At 38.8% G+C, this 26,922-nt stretch overlaps 2 protein-coding genes across 4 annotated transcripts; one reads left to right on the top strand and one right to left on the bottom strand.

The window, feature by feature from the left end:
• Positions 1-885: 885 nt before the first annotated feature.
• Positions 886-13,419, bottom strand: EAF1 (ELL associated factor 1). The gene is made up of 6 exons (XM_039837092.1): positions 13,029-13,419; positions 11,050-11,144; positions 8,929-9,065; positions 7,111-7,319; positions 5,163-5,396; positions 886-3,039 (listed from the first exon to the last, which is right to left on the bottom strand). Exons 1-6 carry the CDS (start codon positions 13,393-13,395, stop codon positions 2,993-2,995), a joined length of 1,089 nt encoding a protein of 362 aa, XP_039693026.1. The 5' UTR covers positions 13,396-13,419; the 3' UTR covers positions 886-2,992.
• Positions 13,374-26,681, top strand: METTL6 (methyltransferase 6, tRNA N3-cytidine). 3 transcript variants are annotated; one of them, XM_039837094.1, is made up of 6 exons: positions 13,374-13,535; positions 14,296-14,663; positions 15,383-15,517; positions 19,906-20,076; positions 24,787-24,928; positions 26,244-26,681. In XM_039837094.1, the coding sequence occupies exons 2-6, from the start codon at positions 14,409-14,411 to the stop codon at positions 26,423-26,425; spliced, it is 885 nt and encodes a 294-aa protein (XP_039693028.1). In that variant the 5' UTR covers positions 13,374-13,535; positions 14,296-14,408; the 3' UTR covers positions 26,426-26,681. The 3 variants fall into 3 exon arrangements, with proteins under 3 accessions (XP_039693028.1, XP_039693027.1, XP_039693029.1); XM_039837093.1 differs by having other exon boundaries at positions 13,394-13,535; positions 14,299-14,663; XM_039837095.1 differs by lacking the exon at positions 15,383-15,517 and having other exon boundaries at positions 13,394-13,535; positions 14,299-14,663.
• The last annotated feature ends 241 nt before the right edge of the window (positions 26,682-26,922 follow it).

Consider the following 26,922-nt stretch of genomic DNA (forward strand, 5'->3'; position numbering starts at 1 on the left):
TTTCAGAAATCCTACCTTCCTCGCCAAATGGGAACATCCGATTTGGCTGTACCTAATATACATCCACATAACAGAATATTACTCTTTCAAAATAATGTAATAAATACATCACACACACACACAACCAAACCCGCACACACCTGTACACACCCATACACACCCTACTTAACCAGCCTCTCAAAAAGGGAAGTAAGGATTTTGGAATTTTCAAGTTTTTCCACTACTGAAGCACATACATATTAATACCACATAGAGAAAAAAAATGATTCAGCTACAGAAATAAAACAGTTAATGAGTGGCATCATTACAAATATCTAGTTTGTGTTGTTTTCCAAATCACGTCTTTACTGTGGTTTGCCATGGCTCCTCAGATCGTTCGGACTTAAGTCTTTACACCTCACCTAATGACCCATAGTTGGTAGACGTACAGAACAAAGGAAAGGCAATTTTAACAATTCAGTTAGAAACTTCAAAATTATGAAAATCAGCATGGATAGTTTTTAGCTGTCTCTAAATGCCTGGAATGTTTTCTCTAAGTCTACCCTCTCTACTCCGATAGTTGGTTCCCTCCGCCTCCCACTCATCGGGCTATAAGCATCTGAATGTCTATTCCTGTGGACGCCCCAGAGGATAGACATGAGAATAAGGGCCCCTGCTTTTCAGGAGTTCATACTAACCAGAGCTCAAGCGAGGTCAGTACGTACACACAGCACTCCAGTCAGCTGCAATGAACAAGGAGGAGTCCATGAAGATGGCACCTACAGCACCTCAGGAGTAAAGTTTGGAGGGGGCGAGGGGGAGGAGAGACTGTGAAGGCACAGAGGCAGGAAGAACAAGTCAAGTTGGGCTGGCACGAGGGTGCTCGTGAGTAGTCTGTAAGGCCAAATTCTTGATTTCCAAAAAGAAAAAATTCCTTACTCTGGTGGGTTAAGCTGGAGGGCGGACAGAGGGAACCACCGAAGGCTTTGTGCAGAGAACCGACCTAGACTGTGCTAAAAGACAGCTGCGCGATGCCAGGCAGGATGGATGATGGGGGAGTCTGAAGCTCAGAGAGCCTGACTCGCCAAACCCAGTGCCACGTGCAAGCATTTCCTATAGAAACAAATGTTTACCCAACATGCCAAAAACCACAGTTCTGTCTATATATGTGAAGACTTTAGGAAAGGGAAAAAAAAGAGGCTTAAACATATTTTTAGTTCAAGTTCCTGGAACTTGCCCCACCTTGAGCAAGTTAAGAGCAGTGAAACATTCTCACATCCAGTAACAATTCAAGTCTCCCAATCGTGACCTTCACCCTCCCTGAGCTGTCATTACCAAGGAATTATAAAGCAATTATCAACTCATTATAAAGAAGTTCCTACCTGCCATTAAATCCACCGGACACCTCGACACCTCCTGATGGGCTAAGTACCTACCACAGGGGGCGAACGTGCACCAGCAGCCCACACTTGGCAGTGGTGTGAGCACGTGGCCGGACGCTGGCCGTAGGGCCACGATGTGGGTAAAAAAGGTGACTCTGTAAAGCTTTATTCTAACAAAGCCCCCACTGTGGATCACCTAATTCCCTGCTAGGTCCAGACTGCTTCCCTCCGCTAGCTGGGGAGGGAGAGGCCATCCAAGTGGAGGACCCCAGGCAGGAAAATCATATTGAATGTTCTTGATACCCACTAAACATAAGTAGATGGAAATTTCTCAGGACATATTCATTCAAATAACAGGAATGGGATATTCCATCCTAATTATGGGACAATTTATCACACATACACTCAGTAAGGAACATTTACTAGTGACCAGTTTCCTGCAACAGATTCAGTATGGAAACTGCACACAGAAGGCAATCTTGTGACTTTCTTCTAGTTGTATATAAAAAATACAAATCAGTCTGGGAGTCAGGCACAAACAGTGGTACAAAAAGAATGAACAAAAATATCTTATCAAAAGAATGTGCTCATTTCATATTGCAGAACTCCTATCTAGATTCTGGTTTTTGAAAACCTGCAGCTGGTTAACTGGTTCAGAAAGGGTTTTTCATCATGCCTCTCTTCCGCTCTGACCATCCCCTATTAAATCCACTGAGTGAAGAACACTTAATATGGATCTGCGATGGAACGAAAGCCCCAGTTTGACTGAGTCATGTGTAAGCACAGTGACTGCTGGTTTAATTTGCTCACTAGCCCATGCATTTAGGGACTGTCTAGATTTAAATTTGAGCTAGAAGCGCTCAACTCTTTTCTCTTTCGGAATCCAATAAAAACTCCAATGTTCATTTATAAGTCACATGTGTAAGAATCTCTGGTTCCAGTAAGTGAGATTCAAGGGAGGGAGCAGTGGGGAAAGCCTGGACTGGGGGCAGGAGACTGGTTGTAAACCAGCTGTGTGCTTCCCTTTCCTTATTTGTAAATGAGGGGGCTGAACCACAAGAGCTCCAGGGTCCCACCCAACTGACACTCCAGGACTCCTTCTGGAAGTCCATTTCTACACAGGCTTATCAGGCTGAGTCAGACAAAATTTCCTTACCACTTTGTGTCCACAAATGAAAGTGGTTTTAACATACTTCTACACTGCAGTTTGAGGTTTCTCTTACCTCTCAAAAACTGTGTTTCATTTCGCTGGTGCAGACCACTTGGCCAAACTGGTGGCTGCTGAGGTTTAAAACTGAATCACTGGCCTGGTGAAGATATGGCCTTTGAGTAACCTAGACCAGGGCACATTTGTATGTTTTTCATTAACAGTGTTAATCAAATAGAAATATAATTCTGTTAGTTCTTCTACAGATCTACTTAAACTTTGAAACGTGAGATTGTTCAAAAATTACATGAGAAAATCACCCATCACCACTAAGTTAAAGACTTGAATATCTGAAAGGTCCAGAGCCTCAAACTCCTACTACAGTCACTGAACCACATTTTCCTCTTGGCAATGGACTTCATGCAAAGTAGCCCGGTCTTGCAGCGTATTTGTGCACCAAAAAGTTGATTTGAAAGATCCAACTCTAGTCATCACTGTCACTGCCAGACTCACTCAACTGCAAGTCATTTCCTATAAAAAGAAAACAGAATCAAACCAAAAGTACACAACTTAAAAATGACTTCCCCACAATTCTTTGGTTGACTGCCTTGGCTATCACACTATAGTAAAAGCAGGCCAATTCAATTTAGTAGAGAAAAAAACTGATTTGGCTCATTGACAAAACTGCTCCAGTCAAAACTGTGAAAGAGATGCTATTTTTGGTACCTGCAAAGCACATCAATGCTGTTTACTGGGATAGAACAGGGGAGAAGTAGGCTAGATAGCTTTAAAATGTGTTAATAAATAGCAAGAAAATATTTCTAAATAACTTTCACTATCTAGTAGAATTTTTCACATTGAGTTGCTTTATAAAAGCTAAAATGACACCAAGTTGGGCTTCCCATTAAGGAAGCTGAATACTGTTTATACCTGCAACATGCTAATCCAATATCCCCCCCGTATACCTCTATACAGGATATTCATGTTACTTTAAAACTGAAATCTGGACTAATTAGCTTTTGTAAGCTTCAAATTTTTGTATGGTGTGCAGAATTTAGGTTTTAGGAGTGTAGAACATAAGTACTAAACATTTCACTCTAATATAATAAAAAGAATAACAGGCCCCCAGTTGACACCAACTGGATTATAACAAAAGTAAACATCTATATTTTTAGGTTGCTAATCTCCATACCAGCTCTTCTCTAAGTGTGTTCTGAGGACCCTCAGGTCCCTGAGACCCTTTCAGGAGCGTCCAACTTCGAGGTCCTTCCTTTTCAAACTACATACATGTGTGATGCCAGGTTTTCTTCGTAGTTCAACCTAAACAATTTTTGGCAACAGACTGAATGCAGAAGCACATGTAAGAATCCATCTTTCTACTAAGCCAGGCATTAAAAAGATTTGCAAAATTTTAAAGCAATGTTACTCTTCTTACTAAATATTTTTTGATTTTGAAAATTTGTTTCATAAAAAGTTTTTGTTAAAATGTGATGGTTTATTATTGTTCTTTTAAAATGAATTACTGAATATTTTTACATTTGAGTTTGGCAAATTTGTGCTATTTACTGTGATTTTAGGGTTTATAAGTTGGTTTCAGTTGACAATCCTGGTTTAAGTAACTCTAGTGCTTTACTGTGTATGAGGTATGCAAAGATTAAGGTCTTGCCATTCGAGGAGCTGTAGGAATGGAGGACCTGGAGACATAAAAAGCTAAAAGGAGTTTAAAGCACTGGTAAGTAGTGCCACAGTGACGCCCACTATACCATCTTTTCGCTCCTTCTTTCTAAGAGGAAAGAATAATTTAGCATTGACTGGGACAAATGAAGAATTGAGTTAAAGCTACAGTAGCTGTCTGGTACTTTTCCACTATGAATACCAAAATCCCAATGTGAAACTTACTATCCCTAGGCAACTAAAAAGAACACCAAGATATACTCTGATATCCAGAATCTGGGCCCACATAATGAGATAGTAGACAACATCCTTAACTGATATCATATCCCCAGTATTGCCTTCAGACCTTCCAATCTCCTTAAAAGAAGTCGTACTAGGGACAGCATTCATTAGGATTCTGGAGAGAGAAGAGGGTAGAGAACCTGCATTCTCCCTACCTCCAAAACAGGGAAATTTGCTCTTGTCCTTGTGTTCCTCTGCTTTACTTTTTGTATCGACTATGTTGAAAGCCACCCAGACATTACTATGTCTCCTCCTTCCCCTGTTGCCAAAGGCTAGCTGGTCTCCAAATATATGCAATAGCATAGGTTCCCAAGACTGCGGGCCACAGACACCACAGTCTGGAGACTGTATAAGGACTTGAGGTAAGGTGACAGTACAGTGGCAGGCAGCATCCCTAAAGCCTGATATATGCAAAAATAGAGCCTAACTGTTCAAGTTTCAGTATTTTCCAGAAGTCGCAAAACCTAATTTGTGCCAGTGGGGGAAAAAAACCAACAAACTTTTAGTTTTGTGCTTCTTTTACTGTTTGATATTTTTACTGTCTTATTCCTTTCTGTTCCAAATTATCTTTGTCAGGATCCTTTCTCATGCCTTAAATATCTCCAGGTTTTTAGATTCTTCTCTAAGAGAAACAGAAGGTGTATCTCTGACCTGACATGCCACCCGTCTCTCAGCCAGAAAACGGAAAGCACACTTACTGAGCGTGTTCATGAGCTGGTTGCTTCCTTGTGGCCGGCTGGTTCCATTGGCAATGGCTGGCCTGTTGTTGTATGGCTGCTGGTGTGAAGGCTGCGGAGGAGATGCAGGGCCATTGTCCTCACCTCCGCTGCTGGAGCTGTCATCATCGCTTCCCGAGGAGCTCTCAGAGTCTGAGGAGCTGCTACCACTGCTGCTGCTCATCTGTTCAATAATGTCAACTTCAGCCCTCAGCTCTGGAATAAAATTGCACGACAGGGGTCAGCACTGGAATAAAATTGCACGACAGGGGTCAGTACTGCAACCACCCTCAAGACAGCACACTGAGCCTTTTATAAATAGTAAATTGGCAAAACCAGTAGCAATGAGGAATAACGTAAAACAAACTCCTGCTTCTCTATTCCTTAAAAATGTACAAACAAAATGACCAGACCAAACAAACAAAAACATCTAACTTGTCTCCAGAGAGACAATGGAAACATTAAATTCACCCCAAATAAGCAAAAAGCTGACTGTTTCAGGATAATGACTGTTCTGTAAAAGCAATGAATTAAGTCTATTTTGAATTAAGTCTATTTTGCCTTTATCTGGTAAGAAAAAAAAAAAAAAGATGGTAAATTATGGAATTAAATACCAAATAAGAGAAGAGCAATATTATGCTAAGGAACTGAAAAATATTTGACTAGGAACTAGAAAGTCTGAGTGCTTGTTTTGGATATACCTCCTACCAGCAGTGAGACTAAAGTGGAAGTCAATGAATTTTCCAAGACACTGTAGAAAAATGAAGGGCCAGAGCAGACAGACTCTGGGGTCCTTTCCAGTTTTTATGTCCCACAAATGGAAGCCTACGGGAGGAACCATGGTGACTGAAGAAAAATAGTTGAAAACATTTTTCCTCTGTCCTCTTTATGTATTTGACTAATAGCCATGCTTGTCAGGTATTGTGTTTTTATAGATGTAAAGCAGGGAAGGAAAAACCTGTTTTACCTAAGCATTTCAATGTCACTAAATATATTAAGGATACATCATAGATTTTCCTGTCCAAACACAACTTAAATGGCTATGGTTCCTATAACTGGCAACAGCTAACCACTCAGGGTCCAACTCCTATTCAACTAAAGTGAAAACTTCCATAAATGGCATTCCAATATCCCTGAGGGAAAAAAATCAGGAGGCTTAACAGCTGTGCGCCATGCAGAGTTATTTCGTTTCCTGAAAAATAGCATATGTATAAGGTGGGAAAGGCAAACTTTCTAAGGACAACTCTTTACCTTTCCCTATTTACTACTGTTATGGATTTAATTTTTTTTCATAAAACTTTACAGATATGAAATATAATACTTACCCTCATAACTTCCTGAAAGTCTGGACAACTAAAACCATCCACTGCATAAGGGAGAAAGCCAAGGTAAACTTCTTTATCTCAGATATGCATTGGAGAGAGGAGCCAGACCAGGCTACTAAGTCTTTCTAGACCAGTGTCCATGTCCACTGGTCCTCATGACACTTTCGTATTTATAAACTTTGTGTTAGCACAAAGCACTCACTACTCGTGGTATTTTAAATATCCCTCTAAACTAGATACTATACTAACACTGGCACACTTGGTTTCTACCTGCAGCACCTTGGAATTTTCTTCTTCCAAAGCCTTCAAGGTGTGCCATATAGACCTTTAGACGGTAGTCATGCTTGTTTAAATCCTGGGCTTCTAGGCAGAATGCTGCAAAGATAGCCACAACTGAAGTCACTGTGGCTGGACTCCCCTTTCAAATGAGGTAAGTGGTAAAAGACCTGACCCTCATCACTTCTGGAATGGTGAACTCTGCAAAAATTTTTTCAATGGCAGAGAATGCCCGTGTCATTATGCCAATACAGCAGCTTTGTGATGTTCACAAAAACATCTACAATATACTCTAAGTTGCGATCGTGCCTCCAAGAATTGCTCTCTACCTCTTTTGATGTCATCCAGCTGAGGTTCAGGTGAAGGGTTATCTTTTAAGGGAGAAGTTTTGGGTCCGACTGGAGGCTTTGTTGGAGCTCTGAATGGCATAGGTGGTGGAGGTGGCGGTGGTGGTGGAGGTGGTGGTGGCTGTGATGGCTGTGGGGGACGAGTGGGCTGCTGTTCCATTCGAGCTTGGATTTTACTGCTCCCCTCAGCCCTGAAATAAGATATGGACATTGAATCAGAGGGACAAAACCAGTGCTTCTCAAACTTGTCCATGTGACTGAGCACCTAGAAGTCTCCGCAGGTCCACCTGCTTTTAAGACTGCTGCAAAATATTGACATTTATAATTTTAACATTCGACAACTGTCTATAGTATTTCAGTACTGCACTATGCACCAGAGATACAAAAATGAATACAACAGACTTGCTGCCCTCAAGGAGCTCACATTTTATAGCAAGAATCAGATAAAACATATGTAGAATACGATGTGGTTATAAGAAGTCATTTTACTAAGAGAAAATATGACTATTTGACTTATACGGTGATAATCACAAGTATATGAGTTATTAAATAGCTATTGAAATATTGTCTAGTTTGCAAATTTTCCCATTATTTACTGCTTGCTCATTTTGTCAGCTCTTGCTGGCAGACAAGCAAAGCATTCTATCCCAAACTGAGGAAATTCTATCCATTAAAAATTTCTTTTGTAAATGGACTAGGCCAGTACTTTTCAAACTTCAGTGTGCATATAAATCATCTGGGGATCTCATTAAAATACAGATTCCTACTTAGTAGGTCCTGAAATTCTCTACTTTAAACAAGCATCCATGTGCTAAATGCTGCTAGTCCCCAAATGACACTGAGTAGTATGAGAAATGCGAACAACCATCAGCTCCTGGAAGAGTAACAGCAACACCTGGTTCATGGAGGTAATTAATACAAATACACTGAGCAGCAGGAGAAGAACAGGGGCTCTACAATGCACTGGCACTGGACTAAGACAGGTCACAACGTCACTTATTCTCAGTCTCTTCGTCTGTGTATTTGTGTTTTTAAGGATAACAATAGCATCTTTCTAAGAGTTAGTTAAAGATGAGATAATGCCATAAAGCGTCTAGCACAGCTCCTGGCATATGATAACCCCTCAATAAATGATAGCTTTTATTTTTATGTGAAACGAGTGAAGAAAGATGACTTGAGGAAACACAAACAGAAAAACATCAAGCTATTAACATTCTTTAAAATGTAATTGCTATATTACAATAATTGCTATATCACAATATAACTACTGGGTTACTTCTATTTATAAAATGAATTTGACTTAAAAATAAAATCTAATTGGCTTCATATCAAACATGTAATGCCTACTGAATTAAATATTAAAGACAGTTCACTAGCTCAAAAAATAAGCAAAGCTTTATTTTAATGGTCTTCTAATGACTTCAAATAGATCTTATAAAAAATGTTTTTACTCTAATAAAGAATATACCATTCAATTATTCTTTCATAATTATAAATCTATAAATTTAAAATCTCTTGAGTAGGACTGTATCAAAATCAAGAGATTAACAAAATGAACTTAATTATAAAGCACATCCTTTCGCCAATGGCTTCTATGTTTCGGGTCTTAAAGGTATTATTTCTTTCCATTACATTTGAGGAAAAGATATTTTACTTATTTGTCTGAGAAGACAAGTGAAGTTGTTTAGATTATCAATAGGATACTGAGTACCCAGGTGTTCATATCCTTATAAAATAATTCAACGGATAATACAAAGATACAGAAACACCTTCTCAATCTGTACCTGGTTATGGACATACCTTGTTTTCTTGACCTGAATGCTGCTACTGAGTTTTTCCAGCACGTATTCACCAGTGTCATGATTAATAATAAGCACACAGTCTTTCTGATAAGGCCGTTTGTTCCCCTTGAATACAGTCATTGGTGGTGTGGATCCCTAAATGCCACAAAAAGTATAAGATGTTGAACACGCAGTGTAAATATATATATATGTGTGTCTTACTGTTAAAATGTACAGCTGAAACTTATCATTATTTCGTTAACCAATGTCACCATAAAAAAAAAGGTATAGGATGAACAAAATCAACACACCAGTTATAAATATCAAAACTGAATTTACAAGTGACTCTACTTCATCAAATCTTTTCTCAGAGCGACTCAAAAAGCACAGAATAAACTGATTTCTATTTTAACTCCTGGCTTCCCAGGCAAACATAAAGGGGAAATAATAATATAGCAAGAATCTATGACTGTGTTACTGGTTCTAAGTAATCAAGAAAGGTAATATAAATTTTTAAATTACTGTACATTTTCCTGAGGTTCGGGAAATGTTACAAATAATGGTAAAGTGTGAACTGAGAAAAACAAATTAACCATTACTTGTATTACACTGAGTAGAGTTTTCACTGTGAGAAGTAAAACTAGTGAGCCATCTCTAATATTTCCTTGTAATTGTAGAGTCCAGGGCTTCCCCCTCATGCCAAGTAACCAACAGAGCATCACGAAGGGCAGTTCATTATTCTGGTTAGCTCAGAGTAAGTACATCATGTCACTCACCTGTCTAAGCCCTTTGATCACTAACCCATTGATCTGAAGTCAAGTAATTAAATCTTTAAACCAACTGTTCAGCCCTCAGCCTCACCCATACCACTAACTCCTGGGCTCTTCGTGCTCCAGAGCAAAAGGCAGCTGGCATTCTCTCAGATCCTCAATATCTTTTTTCTTGGGCTTTAACAAGGCTTCCACCTGTAATGCCAGTTGCTCCCCCTCTTTCAATTGTACTCAACCTTCAAATCTACTCACAGGTCACTTCCTTAAGGAAGCCTTCCCTGACTTTCTAATATAAGCACTGTTTTCTTATATTTAAACTCCATACCACAAACTCCACAAGGACAATCAACTTGTTTTATTCAAGACGGTATTCTCAGTGCCTAGTAATGGACCAGCACACAGGAGGTGCTCAATTAATATTTGCCAAATATAGGATTTAATCCCTGTATAGATTCAAAAACTGTTTGGCTCCTTGACTTATTCAGACAGTAAAAATTTAGAGTAGGAAGGGGCCTTAGGGACCATTTATCTGACTCCTTCACTTTACATTTGGGAAAGTAAGGTCCAAAGGGAGATGATGTAACCTGCCAAAGGTAGTAGGTAATGAAATAGCAGTTTGAACTGGCAGACAAGTAATTTTTCCAAAACATAAAGCTTCCAGGTCTCCCTGTCCAAAGTGTTTTCATTCTACCACTGGTTAGCAAAAACTTATTATGTTCCAGAACAGGACTGTGACATGCAATGACACATGTTCACCAAGCGTATTTTGTCTAATCCTTTGGACTCTGTAATCAGAGTCCTGCCTTGAGCAAGGCTTCACAAAAGCCTCTCTCTGCAAAGATTCTCAATTCAGCTTTTAACTGGGTTTCTCATCACTCAATTAGCTGAATGCTCTGAACCTCTGGTTCTTGCCTGAAACTATCAGCCTATACTTCACCCTTTGCCAGATATATGAAAGATGTAAATCCCGTTCCTGCCAGCCTTAACCCCTAGCTTGGCAGACCCCACGCACCTAAACTATTGTTGTTTTATATCAGTGTGGCACCTAGGGCTTTTCTCTGTGGAGCTGCTTGGGGAAAAGCTACACACGTTTAAAAGAGGGTCTAGGTGTTCGGATAGGATCTTTGCCTATTTTGTAGTAAACGGAAGAAAAAGAAGCTTGGGGAAAATGGCAAAGAATCATTTTTAATCAAGCACCTAAGAAGTATGAATTCAACCCCATCCTATATCCCAGATTCCTTTTTTCCTTATGTTGGCCCTTTAGAAAATTAGAAATTTTTAAACAGTAGGAAATTCAAATTGTAATAACGTAAAATATAAGGATTCACAATGATTCTACATTTAAAAAAACAACAATGTAATAAACTTACAGGAATATGTGGCAGCGTAATTGTGACTTCATCTCCTTTGCCAACCTGAAGCTCTCCTTCACAGGAAGTATCTATAGATGCTGGCTTAAAATCATCTAAAGGGAAAGGGAAAAAAGCATTTATCTACCAGGTTACTTATCCTAAGGGCTTTCTGGGCATTCTCATTTAAGAATTAAAATTTATTACTCAGATAAATGGAAAATATAAATAATTTAGACTACTAAAAAAAATTATTTCATTGTGGAAAACTTCACATATACAAAAGCAGAGAGAACAGTACAATGAACTCCTGTGTACCATCATCACCCAGCTTCAATAATGACCAACTCAGGGACAATCTTGTTTCACTATACCTCCATATACTTTTCCTCCCACCCAAAATGGATTATTCTGAAGGAAAAAAAAGCTAGAATTTCTACACCATTTTATTAAACAAAGATATTACCTTCTCCCCAGTGATAGATGAAAATTAATGCTTATTATTTATAGTAGTGTTTTGTTAGGGTTGTTGTGAGGATGAAAAACAACAGTATATTAATAAGTATATAACAGTATATTAATATTAATTCTGACTGTAAAACCTTACATGAAATATGAAAGGCTACAGCGTCATATAAGCTGATTTCATTTTTGCATAGGAATTGTCAAAACTAGGATTTGCCATTCAAGTTCCATAGTTTTAACGAAACATTCCTGTAGATGTTTGGAGTAGATGGCTGAACTGTATCTCCAAAGGTTAATTCTGCCCAGGTTTTTGAATTGCAGGGAAAGTACAACATGGATAGCCATCTTATTCCATTTTAACACACACCTGCCTCAACTGCAGGCCAGGTGCATATGTGAAGTGTCTCATTTAAATTCTACATTGCCCTTCACTCTACTAAAATATCGATTTAGTAAACTGCTCAGGAAATGATGCTCATCACATTCCTAATATTCTTCTTCTGAAAGAGCTGATCTGCTGTCAGTAGGAAACACAGTAATGGCATGGCAAGTGATCATACAAGGATGGAACTTCATTTTCTAACACGCCCTCTTCCAATGTGTTGAGTCACATCTATTAGCTCCTTTGACAAAAACAAGTCTTAACCAGCATTACCACTACCAAGACAGGAAACCCAGAGCTCATGAATCACAGAGGGATGCTCAGTCAGCTAATTCCTAAAAGCCAATCTTTACCCAGAACATAGAGTGGAAGTGCCCTCCCTCAACAGAGTCTGTAATCATGTAGAAAAGGAAGGCCCAGCATAATGACTATTTCGACATTCTCTATGCCTGCTCTCTTCTGCTTCCAAACATAGATTAAGCTTTAACTTATTCCAGGTTCACAAATTCTAATTTTATTCTTCACCCACATGGGATTTGGCCCTCAGTTAACGTCAGGGCAATAGAGATGACTTCAAAAGACACCAAGTCAAAGGAGGTGCGGAAAGCTGGAGGAGAAAGACTCTGATGGGGCGCAAAGAAGATGCGCATTCTTCGGCTGCAAGAGGGCATGAAGCATAGTGACAGGGTGTTCAAAACAAAGACAGCCAAGGAAAGAAAGCTGAGGAAAACGGGGGAGAAGAGAATGGAATAGGAAGGAGTGGATGAGGCTCATGAGCAAACAGGGAGTCATTTAAACTTGGAGAACCCTGGTGGGGTAATCAGAAAGGGCGGGGGGTGGATAAGAGGGAGAACTGGAATCTGATGTGGGGTCACAGTCTTGAAATGGCAAAGGGGACAATGAACTTAGGAAAATGTGTTTGGCCAAAAGGCAGAATAACTGGGAGTGGCGATGGGTTTGGTATGGGACGAGCCAGCTGGGGCAGGCGGGGGATGGGGGAGGTAAATTGAGGTCTGGGTTAAGAGAGAAAATAGGTGACGTAGGCAAGGGGTTCCCTGTACTTTGGAAGACCCAGGGAAGAGAGAAGGGAGTCGAGGTTGGCACAAGAGGCAGCTGGAGCAGCCAAAGGGAACCGTGGGGAGCGCTGACTTACAGCGAATGGTGTGGAAGGATGCTCGCGGTCGCTTCTCGAAGCTTTCCCCGAGACGCAGGCAGTGTTCCTCGCGGTCCAGCAGCGGGTTCACGGTCCCGTTCATGGCCCCCCACGGGCCTCGCACCTGGGCCGGCGCTCTACTGAAGCAGCCGCGGCCCGAGCCTACGGCGCCGGCGTCCGGAAGTACGGTGCTCCGGGGACACCGCTCCGGAGTGTACCGGGAACCCAGCCGGCGCCCAACAGGGGCCGGAAGCAAGTCTTTACCTCCGCGTCGCGGTGGGGGAAGCCCCTGAAGCAAGGCCGCGGGACTTCCGGCGTCGGGGAGGGACTTCTGGGTTCGTAGCGGAAGTGGCGGGGGCGGTGCCATGGCAATAGAATTCCGCCGGGATTCTGAAGTTCTGGGTGCTGGTTTGTCCAGGCTCAGGGCTTTTCGCGGTGGCTCCCAAATTCTGCTTCCGAAGTCTGGATCTGCCTGAGGGCTGAATGCGCCCGACCCTACCCCTCCAGGTGAGTCTAGGAACTGATGACCAGAGCGCGGTGGACTAGATTAACGCGGGTATGATAGCCAGTATGGCCGGCTCTCTGCAGGCCCTGGCAGCCTGGACGCCCTAGTTTACCCCGAGTGTCCTGAGGCAGATGGACACTACGCCACGCATCGCTCTGTCTTTGTGCCGTGATGGCGGAGCGAGGGCCTCAGTTCCTGGAAAGCGACGCCCCCTCTGGTCGGGAGACAGCTTCTTGTGAGTGCAGTCAGAGACTCGGGTCATCTGGACATAGTTGTTCCATCTTCCCCTGAAAAAAATTGAGTCTCCGGTCCTTGGGAAACGATGAGCCCACTTCTGTCTGGCAGTTGACCACCTGCCTCCAGTTAGGGCAGCTGTTGTGGCTGTTGTTAAGTCACCCCTTTCACAGGCACCGAAAGTTAATGAGTATTTTCTCTCAAAGGTTTCTCATTCAGTTATTGGGAATGTCCTTTTTCTAAACTAAACCGATTTATTATAGTAGATGACTTATTCTTGTTTGAATTAGACTTCGGCGCATGAGAGTCCTGGGCCACTTGAACGTAAGCCCCACGAAAGTAGGGACTTTGTCTTGGTCTTCTTTGTGACCTCCTCGTTTAGTGGGTGGGGTTTTGTGTAGAGTCAGCACTAGTAAATGCTTGGTGAATTTAACTTCTGTGAGAGAATTATTCTAGAACTACTAACTCAGCGTCTTAAAGAACTCTTCTAGAACCACTAATCGGAATCTCATTCTTTTTCCTTTGAAGCAGGAATTCTGCCTGAGGCTTGAACCCAACCTGAGGAACCACATCACATCTGCTTATATCTGCAGAATCAGCTTGGACTCCTCAAGTTATTCAGGGATGGAGAATCTTCAGCAATGTTAAATATACTACCATCAACTTATGAGATGGCATCTTTGCAAAGGAAAGGGCTGCAGGCACGGATTCTCAGCTCTGAAGAAGAGGAGAAACTGAAAAGAGACCAAGTTTTAGTGTCTGACTTTAAACAACAAAAACTGGAAAAAGAGGCTCAGAAGAACTGGGACCTTTTTTACAAAAGAAATAGTACTAATTTCTTCAAAGATAGACACTGGACCACTAGAGAGTTTAAGGAGCTCAGATCATGTAGGGAGGTAATGTTACACCTTATTCGAGCTGTTCGTCATTTAAAATGTTTAGAAGAGGAGTGCTTTATTGCTTTTTAATGGAAGTATGAGGTAGAGAATTTATGAAGCCTGCCAGAATGCTTTGTACCTTAGAGAGAAATAAACTGGTCTCAAGTAGTTTTAGCAGTCTTTGGGTTGTATAATACATAGGAGAGAGAACTTTAATGGACATGTCTGTTTCTGTAATCTGAAAGTTGTAAATATTAAATTTGTACTGAATAACTTAAGTGACAGATTCAGATTCACAGTAGTGATGATGATGAACACTTTACCATGGCCCTTCTCTAGAACTTCATATGTATTCTATAATTTAAGCCTTCTAATAAGGCTGTCAATTAGGCATTGATATTATCTCCACTTACTGATGAAATTGAGGTACAAAGCTGTTTGAGTGATTTGTCCAGTGACAGAACACAGGGGCAAGGGGAGGAATCTGGGTTGAGTGCAGGTGGTTTAGCCCCAGAGCCTGTTCTCTTAGCCATTATGCTGTGTTTTCTCCGTAACAAATTGCTCAATGTTGCACAACAAATTGATATATCAATATTAGCTTTCAGTAATCAGTTTACTTTTTTAATGTTTGCTCAAGGTGGCAGAGGCCTTGTCTTTCATTTTTGGACCTTTTTGTTTGGTTTGTTTCTTCATTATGCCAATGTATTGTGTTGTAACTTTGAGTTCTCTTTCCTCAGTTTGAAAATCAAAAATTGACTATGCTCGAGGCTGGCTGTGGGGTTGGGAACTGTTTATTTCCGCTTTTAGAAGAAGATCTGAACATCTTTGCTTATGCTTGTGATTTTTCTCCAAGAGCAGTTGAATATGTCAAGGTTGGTGCACCATCCTCGTATTCTGTTACATTTGTTTTCTTAGACTTGTTTAACCTGCCCTCTATACCCATTTGGCCAATTCCAGTCCTCTCCCTGGAGCTAACCAGCTGTGATCACCATATATGTAGTTTTCCTATTTACATACATGATATTAATACATATAGAAACACAACCGTATTCAGAAAAGTAGAAATAAATACCATAATGACACTCATATACTTACACCCAAATTTAATGATTTACCAGCATTTTGCCTCATTTGTTTTATAGACTTTTTTCTTTGTTGAACTGTTTTAAAGTAAAATTACTGCTACATAAGCCTGCGTACATCTTCGATAAGAATTTTCTCTACATGACCACAAAACATGTATATCTAACAAAAATAACTGTAATCTCCTAATGTCATTAATACCCAGTCTAGATTCATATTTCCCCATAGTGCTAGATATCTTTTATAGCTGTAGTTAATCAAGGACTACATCTTATACTTTATTATATACCTTAAATCTCCTTACCCTAAAATATCCCTACCCTTCCTATTGACCTTTTTCCCCACTGACAATGAGTTTTTGAAGAGCAACCATTTTCTTTAGTGAGGGAGGCCCTACTTTCCAAATTGTTCTGATTGTGTCATTGTTGAACTTATTCCTCTAGCCCCTATTTTTTCTTTAAACTAGCAGTTAGATTTAAATTGGGTAAATTATTTTTGGCAAAAATACTTTAGTACGTGATGTTGTATCTTTCATATTATATCCTGTCAGGAGGCAATAAGGTCTGGTAATCTTACTATAAGTGACACTAACTTTAGTCACTCGGTTAAAGTACTAACTACTGAATTCTTCTGTTGTACAGGTATTTCCCTTTTGCCATGAACAAATATATGGGGGATACTTTGGCAACATGCAAATACCTCGTTTTCTATCAATTTTTCAGAGTTTTAGCATCCATTAGATTTTTTTTTTATTAGACTTTTTAATAGTGGTATCACATTGTACTATATATTGTTTTTGTCACACTACATCTTGCAGAGTTTTTCATTTCAGTAGATATAGGTCTACCATATTTTATTTACCTATTGCAGTATTCCATAGAATGGATATACCATACTTTAACAATTACCTTGTTGATATTTATTTAAATTGTTACTAATTTTCTGCTCTTATAAGTAGGGTTAATGTAATCAGCCTTATGCACATGTTCCCCAAAACACATGTACACATTTCTCTGTGATGAATAATGGAAGAAGTAGAATTCCTTGGAGAAAGCATATACACATTTAAATTTTAATAGATAATGCCGTTTCCTTTTAGAAAATTATACTAATTTACAATTTTACCAAGAATATAAAGATAAATTTTTCTCTGTGCCTCAACATTTGATGTCAGTCTTTTATATCTCCCAATCTTATGGGCAAAATATAATGTCTCCATATTTTAATTTGTTCATTCCTTATAATCAGTGAAGTTGAAGTCTTTATAATATGTAAATAAGCATTAGTATTTTCCTACTTGTGAGTTCATTTCACATATATTTATCGAGAGCCTAATGTGTGCCAATCATTGTTCTAAGCACTGTGATTAAATAGTGAACAAAACACAAGAACCCCAGCTCACATGGTGCTTATATTATGAATCGTCTGTTCCTAACCTTTCCCATTTTTTTGTCATTTTCTCTCATTTTTAGTATACATTCTGATTCTGTTATGTATGTTGCAAACGTTTCTTCTAGTTTATTCAACGTTGTTTTATGGTATTGTTCTATGACAGGATTTAAATTATTATGTCAAGTTTATTAACCTGTTCCTTTTGAGGTGCTAAAGTTTTATGTTTTGTTTAGGAGTTATAGAATCACCTGTACATTCTTTTTATAATTTTGGTTAATTTTTTTTTTTAATTTGGAACAACATTGGTCATTATTTCTTCAAATATTTCTTCAGCTCTGTTCTCTCTTCTCCAGTTATATGTATATTACACCATTTGCTATTGTACTACAGCTCTTGGATGCTGTTTTGCTTTTTTTGTTTTTAAACTTCTTTTTTCTTTGCATTTTCAGTTGGTATAATTTCTCTTGTCCCATCATCAAGTTCACCGATTCTTTCTTAGGCAATAAGCATTCTCCTTGATGAGCCTATGAAAAACATTCTTCATTTCTGTTATTTAGTTTTTGGTTTTTAGCATTTCCATTTGATTTTTTTTGTAGTCTGTCTCTACTGAAATTACCTATCTGATCTTGTGTGTTGTCCACTTTTTTCTATAGAGCCTTTTACATATTAATTATAGTTATTTTAAATGCCCAAACTTTTAGTTCCAACATTTGTGTCATATTTGAGTCTGGTTGTGATGGTTGCTTTTTCTCTTCAGACTGAGTTTTTTCTTGTGTTTTGGTATGCCTTGTACTTTTTTGTTAAGAGCCAGATTTGTTGTATAGGGCAGCGGATACTGACATCATAAGGATTTGTAATCTAGACAGAAGTTGGGCTGTGTTTGAGGTCTGCTGTTACTGTAGTTACCTGTGAGGTTTGCTGTTGCTATGGGCACCACAGACTTTACACGCCTCTGGTGACAGTTTTTGTCTCTCCTCTTGGCTTCTCTCCCTTTGTGCTGTTGCCCATAAAGAATCTGCTCTTGTGGCTTTTCCAGCTGCAGTCCACTATTCTTATTACTGGAGACTTGTTGGTAGGGTATGGGAGAAGGGATTGTTCGCTAATGTTCTGATTCTCAGTTTTTGAACTGCATACCCGGCCTGTGTCTGCAGGGTATGACCTTCTACTTCTCCAAGAATAGAGCTGTATGAGGTATCCACTACTGCCCTCCTCTTTGGTGTTGAGGCTTTTCTTCCTGCAGATTAAGACTAGATCTGGGCAGAGTCATTCCTTTCCCCCAGTAGCAGTGGTATTCCACCAGTTCCCTAAGGATGCCAGCCTCAAATGACCTGTCCCTAGCAGGTTAAACCTTTTCTGTAAAGGAGATAAGGAAGTCCAGCACCAGAAAGAACCCCGTCCTCTCTGTGAAAGCCTGGTGATGTTTCTGGTGAAACCCCTGCAAAAGGGTGAGAACGTCCCTGTGACTTCAGCCCCCAGGAGCTTCACAATATAACACCCACATTCCAGCAGTCTGTCAGATTTCTAGTGTTATCTTTCCACTCTGGAGGCTTTTGCTTCAGGTAAGCAAATGCTTGGGTCTTGTCTTTCCATGAAGGCACCTTTCTCTTTCCAGATTTTGGTTGTTCATTACTCTGTCCAGCTTTTTTCTTGTTTTAAGGATGGGAGCTACATCTTTCCACTGGTGTACATCTCTGTGCTGAAACTGGAAGTCCTTTAATTCATTTGGGTAGCCAGTCTTTTAATACAAATGGAAAGCTAATTGTTTGAACACAATAAATTAAATGAAAATTTCATTTTCCCTCCCTGATAATTGTTACCTTTATTATATACATTCTTTTAATCTCATTGTCATCTTTGTCATCTGTCTTTTGTCGTATCCAATACTAAATTTTCTCTATATACATGGGTCTGTTTTGAAACTCTGTTCTGTTCCAGTGATTTGTTTGTCCCCATTCTCAAAGCACATTGTTTTAGTATTACATTTATAATGTTTTGATGTCCAGTAGTGTACCTTCTTCTTCATTGCTCTTCATTTTAAAGGTTGAGTTGGCTATTTCTAAAGATTTTTGCTTCCAGGTTAGTTAGACTTATCTTGTCAAGTTTCTAGATATTTATTAGAATTCAGTTGAGATTGTAAGTGCAATGATAGGTAGAATTGACATCTTTTCAATACTGAATCTTCCCATCCAACCACTTCGTATGTCTATCTCTTTATTTAGATCTTTATTTAAAGAAAAGTAATATTTTTCTTCAAAATATTCTTATATATGTGTTGAAACCCACCAACCAAAATGTACCAGGAACACACTTGTAGTAAAAAAAAAAAAAAAAAAAAGTTAGGCTTATTTGCCTTTATGCATCAAGGGAAAATATAACCGGAACTGTGGGAGCATCCCAGTAAGGGGAGCCGGAAAGACTTCTCGTAGGATTTAGTTTTGTAATGGATGATTCAAAGGAGGATTAAGGAAGCAGAGGCCAGTGTGGATTATCATGTCCCTGGAAATACATGCTTCTGAAATACTCAGTTTTGAGTAAGTAATAGACTGTTCTCTCTTTAGTTAATAATAAGTTGTTAAAATGAAATCTTGTCCTCTCATAGCAACATTGAATATTACATGCTTTAGTATGTAAATGGTTCATTATTCAGTTTTACCCAGTAACAAACATCATTGATTTCTGTGCAGTAGTACAAGTGGAAACAGGATCTCCTTTTGAGGCTCTATATTTCTATATGTATCAACATGAATGTCGTATTAAAATTCTTTGTGTTTTTTTCCCTTTCTAGCAAAATCCTTTATATGACACAGAAAGATGCAAGGTATTCCAGTGTGATCTAACTAAAGATGACCTTCTGGAACATGTGCCCCCAGAGTCTGTGGATGTCGTCATGTTGATATTTGTGCTCTCTGCTGTTCACCCTGATAAGATGCAGCTTGTCTTACAAAACATTTATAAGGTTAGTGATTTGGAGCCTGCACTTGAGGGTTGGACATCTTGGTCTTGTTTACCTTCCCTCTGAGGCCCATGTACCATCTAGGTTCAGAGTCCCCATTCTCACTATGAAGGATGTATTGTCAGTGTATGGAAAGGGATGCTCCTGCATAAAACATCCACCCTAAGCTTTGGTTTGTCTGGTGGCCATTGCTCTTCTTCAGGCCAGCCTTGGAGCAAGGATGATTTTTCAGTTAACCTGGGATCTTTGGAGTCCTGCCGTAAAGTAGAGGGAAGTGTGATTCAGTGATCAAGAGCATACAGTCAGAGTGCCTAGAGTCAAAATCTGGCTTCTCTATTTAGGCAAGTTCCATATCCTCTCTGAGCCTCAGTTTCATTACCTCAATGTTGAGATAATAGTTCCTAGATCTTAGGATTTAGGGTAGATTATATGAGATATGAATAAAGCACTTAACATAATGCCTAGAACGTGGTAAGTGCTCTTTCAGTCAGCCATTGTTGTTACTGCCATCATTCGCTCTTAGAATGGGAAGAACCCAAACTGCTGTGGCCACCAGGAGGCTGCTGTAGCACTCGGGAAGTAAAGCTTCACTTGTAAGTGATGTGACTTGAGATAAGCCACCTCATCTTCCTTCCCTGGGAATTTGAGGTGTAAATTTCCTTGTCTGTAAAATGGAGGTATGTCTCACTGACAGTTATTGTGAGATGCAGGTAAGATCATATATGAAGATGCTTTGTAAACTACAGTAACAGCTTTCTTATCTATACAATTGGTATCAGTGTTGATTAATTTAAAAATCAGCTAAGTCAAGAAATCATAAAAAATGGTAAATTCTTACCTGAGACATTTTTATTATAACTTAAGATATATTAGTATTCATTTATCACTTTTGATATAAAGCCAAGGCCTTTTCTTTGAGTTTAGAGCCATTTATCTTCCCGACATGAACCACACATATGAAAGAGTTTTTGTTTCTTTAAAAGTGGAATAAGAACTTAAAAACAATTGGAAAGTAATGTGAGGGCAGATTCTTTTATATTTTTACCCTGACTTCCACAGTTGATTCTTCCATACGTAATTAAATAGTTTGTTAATTTCTTCTTTTATCAAATCTTTCCAAAGTATTCAACCTACTTTTCATAGAAAATAAAAATGGCTTCTGTTCACGTTCATATTGCATTGTTTATATACTCGTGTATAATTATAAATCTAAGTACAACTGGCACAGGCAAGTTTGGGAACACACGTAAGTGACTAGTGGTAAGCATGTAGCTTACTTGGGGGGCACTAAAGTGCAAGCATGCGTCTGGAAAGCCTGTAAGCCTCATCTGTTCAGTCAGTCGTGGGCTCCCTCCTTTACAAAGGAAGTGGAGAGCATTCAGCAAGTTGAAAAGTAAATGTTAGGTAAGGGAGCTTCTATGTATTTAGAGCTCTACTTTAAAATTTAACCCCAATTTTAATTGTTTTAATAGAGTAATAAGGTAGAAATTTCAAGACACTGGAAACTTGTTAGGGATAATAATTCTCGCTTAAAACAATATTATTATTAAATTCAGATGTTGCCATATTGGTTTTAGCCCTCCTCATGTAAGGTTTTTTCTAACCCTTTTCCCTGCCCCTGGTATGTGAGCAGATGAGAACCCAGCCTTTACCAATAAATAATCATGGAACTTAAGCTGCTAAAGAGGGAAGAAAAGGCATCTGGGAAGAGACAGTAGGATCACCTGAATTAAAGGTCCGGTTGACGGTAAAGGATTAATAAAGATGGTGAACTGGACAGCTGAAAAGATAGTAGGGGTGGTCATGGAGTGACCTGTATGACAGGGTATAGAGGATTATACTTTTTAGTTTTGACAAGGTTTAAGTAGAATAGTGGACAAGATCTTTGGAAGAGAAGCTCAAGTCATTAAGAAGCCAGCATATTTGGAAGGATAATCCACAAGTATATTGAAATTGACCAGAATTAAGAATGGAGCAGTGTTAAGAATAAGAATAAACCAGAAGATACGTTCATAACGAAATGAAGGGAAGTGACCATGGAACTAAAAGACAGCAGTAACAAAAAGGGATACTGGGTGATATAATCTGATGACTGGAGATTCAGATCTGGGGCATTTAGGGAGGAGAAAGGAGAATGCACAGAAAGTAGCAATGAGGAGCAAGGAGGACACCAGCTCGGTCTTCAAGCCCGGTGGTACAAGGGTAATGGGAGAAAACACAGCCATGACTTGAGCTCCTGCAAGGAAAACATTATCATCAGGGGACAGTCAGGTTTCTGTGAGCGCAGGAATGAAGGGAACATTAAGAAGAGGTTGTGGATACTTGTAATTCCACTTACGAAGTGTTTCAGGTTTGAGAGAGGAGTAGAAATTAGGATAGAATAAGGAATATCAAGAACTTTATGGAGATGTGGGCGCCCACTACCAATACTTGTATTCAGCATTGTACTGGAGGTCCTAGTCAGCTCAAAATGACAAGAAGAGAAAAGGTTTAAGGATGAGAAATAAACAAAACTCATTATTTGCAGATAATATAATTGTCTACTTAGAAAATATTAAAAGAATTATAAAAGCTGTTGTAGATCTAATTACTCCAAGACGTTAATACCAAAGAAATTTTAAAACTACGTAATTTTAAACTGAAAGACAACCTTAAAGTTGAATTCCCTCATTTTTTGATTAAAATGATGAAGTAAAAATGGACCAAATTTGTCATTGGAAGATCTGGATTTGGTCTACCTCGTGCCACTGACTTGCCTTGAAACCTCAGGCAAGTAACTTTTACTCTTAGCCTTACTTACTTTAAAGTGGGCATAATAGACTTCGTCTATCCAATTCTTGGAGTAGTTGGGAGAATGAAAGAACCTAACATTGAAAAATGCCAGGTTAACTATCCAGTGCCATGATCAAAAGAGGCATTAGTATCATTATTATTTTACAGACGAGAAAACATATACAGAGGGATGGAATTACTTGCTCAAGGTCATTCAACTAGTTAATGGAAGAACTGGGATATGAATCAAGATTCCCAAAATTGATTGGAAACTGAGTGAGTGTTCTTTCCACTGTCCCACGTAGTATTTCCTTCCTTCTGAAATGGAAGAATAAGTCTTTCTCATATGAGTTAATTTTTTCAAAATTTTCCCTTCTCAATTATTCAGATTTTAAAACTTACCATTTCTAACCAAGGTAAGAATGTTTTTATAGAAGAAGCTCTTTACTGACAATATTTAAAATGCATGCTAGTATTGATAAAAATTATTAAATGAGAAAATCTGCTAGCACACTTGCAAATATTATGGACAGTCTTTCATATTCTGTTCAGAAAGAGGAAATACATGAAACTACATGAAAAAATCTATTATAATAACATATGTCATATGTTTTAAAAATCATCTTGTTGATGCGATGGGTCAGAATAAGATTTAATAAAATTAGAGCCCCCTTTAAAGTCCACTCTTATTTGGTAGTGTTAACGCAGTTTGAAAGAATTTTCACATAAAAAGCAAGTGTCCCGATCAAATATATGGTAGCTGAAGGAAACTGGACTTTGGGTGGTAAACACACAATAGAATATACAAATGTCAGATTACAATCTACACCTGAAAATTATATAATTGTACTAAGCAATGTTACCCCAATAAACTTAATAAAAGTAGATACATACATACATACATACATACATACATACATACATACATAAACAAGTGTCCCAAGACATCTCACTTTTCATTCTGGAAAGCATATGCAATATGCTTTGTAAAATAGAGGAAGTAACACCCACACCCTGCTGATGTTTTCAGTTTTTGAGACACCTACCCTGTGATACATGTATCTGGAAGGCTTTAGTGTGGGACTCCTGTCTGGGCCTCACACTGATCCCTTTCCCTAAACAGCTGTACTGGCCTGAAGATCCACTCCTCCTCACATCAAGAAGTGCAGCACAGTTTGAAGTTACTCTGCCCCGCGTAGCCTCTTTTCTTGTTGGTAGTATGAATGGCATTGGAATGATACCCCACACATACACCTGCCAGGGCAAACAAATGTTTCTGCTTTTATTATATGATGCTTTTTAACCCAAATGTGAGTCCTGTCTCCCCCACTAACTAGCTGATATGTGATTGTAGACAAATCACCTCTTCTGTCATCAGTTTCCTTATCTCACATGAGGACAGTAAACACATTCCTTGCTCCTAGAATTGGATGAAGATCCAATGAGATCACGTGTGGTAAGCTGTACAGTGCTAGGCATATGTCAGTTATTAGCCTGATGGGCAAGCTATACATAATTGTAGCACAGTGAAACCAGTACTGAGACTCAGAATGAGGAAAGCTAACCGGAATCAGGAAAAAGCCAAAATGACATATTTTTAAAGAGGCAGTTTAATTATAAGGTCATGTACTAGGAGATGACTAATAAATGCTTTAATGAGGATAAGACTGTTTTGTTTAATGTCATTAACATTTTAATTGTATGACACTGGACCTTCCACTGTGTTCCTGTAAGTGCTCAAGAAGTTTCCCTCTACTGTCTGACTATACCTTTGATTAGCAGGCCCTTTTTCCTTCATATTAGGGGTATTTCAGTCTGGCCCCCTTTTATAATTATCATAAGTATAAGTTAATATAATCCCTAAGTCAGATTTTTATTTTATGGTAAGCTTTACTTGACTGGGTTCCCCAAAGTTATATGCAGCCTGTTTTTCCTTTTCAGGTATTAAAACCAGGCAAAAATGTCTTGTTTCGTGACTATGGACTATATGATCATGCCATGCTTAGGTTTAAAGCCGGCAGCAAACTTGGAGAAAACTTTTATGTTAGACAAGATGGAACGAGATCATATTTTTTTACTGATGGTAAGATTAAAGGAATCTGTCTTTATTTCTTATCTGTTTTATCACTGTAATACTGGGGGAAGCCGCGGGTGGCAGTACTTAGTACACAAGCACGAGACCCTGGAATAAGCTTTCTGACATATGCCATTTACCTATGATGGCATATATGATGGCATCCCAGCACCTGGGATGACATAGACACAGCCCCTGGCCGTGGTAAGCTCACAAACCTCTTTTGGTGACGATGTCTAGTTAGCCTGGGTTAGTGGACAGGCTCACACACACTAGGTGAATGCTGTACCAGGAACTGTGCTGGAAAAGGGGAGGGCAACTCAGAATCTTCACTTTGTTCAGTCAAAAATAAAGCAAATAAGACAGTGTAAAGCCCTGAGATTACTTTCTCAGGCCACAAAGGCAAGAAACATTTTTCTATAAAAGTGATTGGATCTGTTTTTAAATGTATAAATTTGCTAGAGGGGGTTCCTTAAAAAGTAATTTTTGATAAAAACATCCAAGTTCCGTACATTATGTCAATGTTTTAGGTATTTTGAACATTAGTTTTAAGCCAACTTAATTATATGGACCATAAAATAATTACTTCTTAAGCTTGGTTTCTTAGAAACTTCTGTATTTCTTGAAATACTGTTTTGATTCCAAAATGAAATGAAAAATGATTGATTACCATTAAAATTGTAAAATAAAAATGTCAGGTAAAAATTTTAAATTTGTTTTCATGTTTCTGATTCATGAAATTTGATTAAACCAGTTGTAAATAATTGAGAAGATGCAATAATAGCTGCAAAGTGCTTCAGAGCACAATCTTTGGAATAAGCTCTTAATCAGAGTCTTTATTTTTGCTACATAGCCATTTATTCCATTTGTTTCACTTAAAGTGTAGTGATATATTATTTGGGTTAAATTTTCCTTAGAGCATATCATCATTAGGTGATTTTTTTTTCCCCTACTCTGGTCACAAATTTTCCTTCTTCATGTTAGGATAGATGAGGTGCTTGAGGTAAACAAATTGAACACATGCAGACTTCGTATGAAGATAGCCAGTTGGAATTTTATTTCTTTTTACTCAGACATTTGTATTTGGGGGACTCACAATAGGGCACTGTGGGTATTTTCTAGGTTGTCCTTAAACTTTTCTGATTAAATTTTAGGTGGGGATTTTTTCGGGGGTGTAACATGATGAGAAGTAGGAGTGTTACTTTAGCATTGAAAGTTTAGCATTGAAATTTTCATTACATTAAAAAAAATCTGTCTCAGCCCTCCAGTCCTCCTCATCACCGCAAAGCAAATATCAAGTGTTGTTGATCTGCATGTCTTACAGAATTCCTGGCCCAGCTCTTTATGGACTCAGGTTATGAAGAAGTGGTGAACGAGTATGTCTTTCGGGAAACAGTGAATAAAAAAGAAGGTCTGTGTGTGCCGAGAGTTTTCCTTCAGAGCAAATTCCGAAAGTCTCCGAAGAACCCAACTGCTATGACACTGGGCGTGGGTCAAAAGTCCTGACCTTTCACAAGGTTGCATTTGTGAAGGACGATAAAGTCACACTTTTTATTTTGTGTATTCTTATATTTTAACTTTTTTAAATGAGTATGTTTAATTTTTGTATTAAAAAGTAGCAAGTGTGTGTTTATGTGTGTATGTATTATAGAAATGCAAAAGCAAGTAGAATTGCAAAGCCTGAAAAGTTTTACAGTATAACATAATTTAGCCATGTTGACTAAAAGCCCCCAGAGGAAAGCATAAAGACCCAGTAGCACTTGAAGAGATCTTTGTCATTACTGATGTGATTCTGTAAATGTGCCTCTAGGCAGCATGTCAGACAGCCCTGTAAAAAATGAGGCCAAATAGACTAAAATAACACATCCACATGTATTTTTAGCTTGAAGGACTGTTCCCTTTTTTCCACTGTCTCATATTTGCCCATTTTCTGTGCTTCAGTTATTTTATATTCCTTTTCAAGACCAGTGTTCCACAAATACCACTTATGCTGTGTCATAGGA

Source organism: Pteropus medius, unplaced genomic scaffold (genome assembly GCF_902729225.1).
Source record: "Pteropus medius unplaced genomic scaffold, Ma_sr-lr_union100, whole genome shotgun sequence".
In the NCBI taxonomy this organism is placed as follows: Eukaryota; Metazoa; Chordata; class Mammalia; order Chiroptera; family Pteropodidae; genus Pteropus; species Pteropus medius.

What these genes read in the sequence shown, in the direction of transcription:
- EAF1 (XM_039837092.1), bottom strand. Translation starts at nt 13,395, where the DNA reads ATGGCACCGCCCCCGCCACTTCCGCTACGAACCCAGAAGTCCCTCCCC. An exon ending in ATCCTTCCACACCATTCGCT is followed by an intron (nt 11,145 to 13,028) that starts GTAAGTCAGCGC and finishes CTTTCCCTTTAG; the next exon opens with ATGATTTTAAGCCAGCATCT. An exon ending in GCTGGATGACATCAAAAGAG is followed by an intron (nt 5,397 to 7,110) that starts GTAGAGAGCAAT and finishes ATTTTATTCCAG; the next exon opens with AGCTGAGGGCTGAAGTTGAC.
- METTL6 (XM_039837094.1), top strand. Translation starts at nt 14,409, where the DNA reads ATGTTAAATATACTACCATCAACTTATGAGATGGCATCTTTGCAAAGG. An exon ending in GAGCAGTTGAATATGTCAAG is followed by an intron (nt 15,518 to 19,905) that starts GTTGGTGCACCA and finishes TTCCCTTTCTAG; the next exon opens with CAAAATCCTTTATATGACAC. An exon ending in TCTTACAAAACATTTATAAG is followed by an intron (nt 20,077 to 24,786) that starts GTTAGTGATTTG and finishes TTTCCTTTTCAG; the next exon opens with GTATTAAAACCAGGCAAAAA.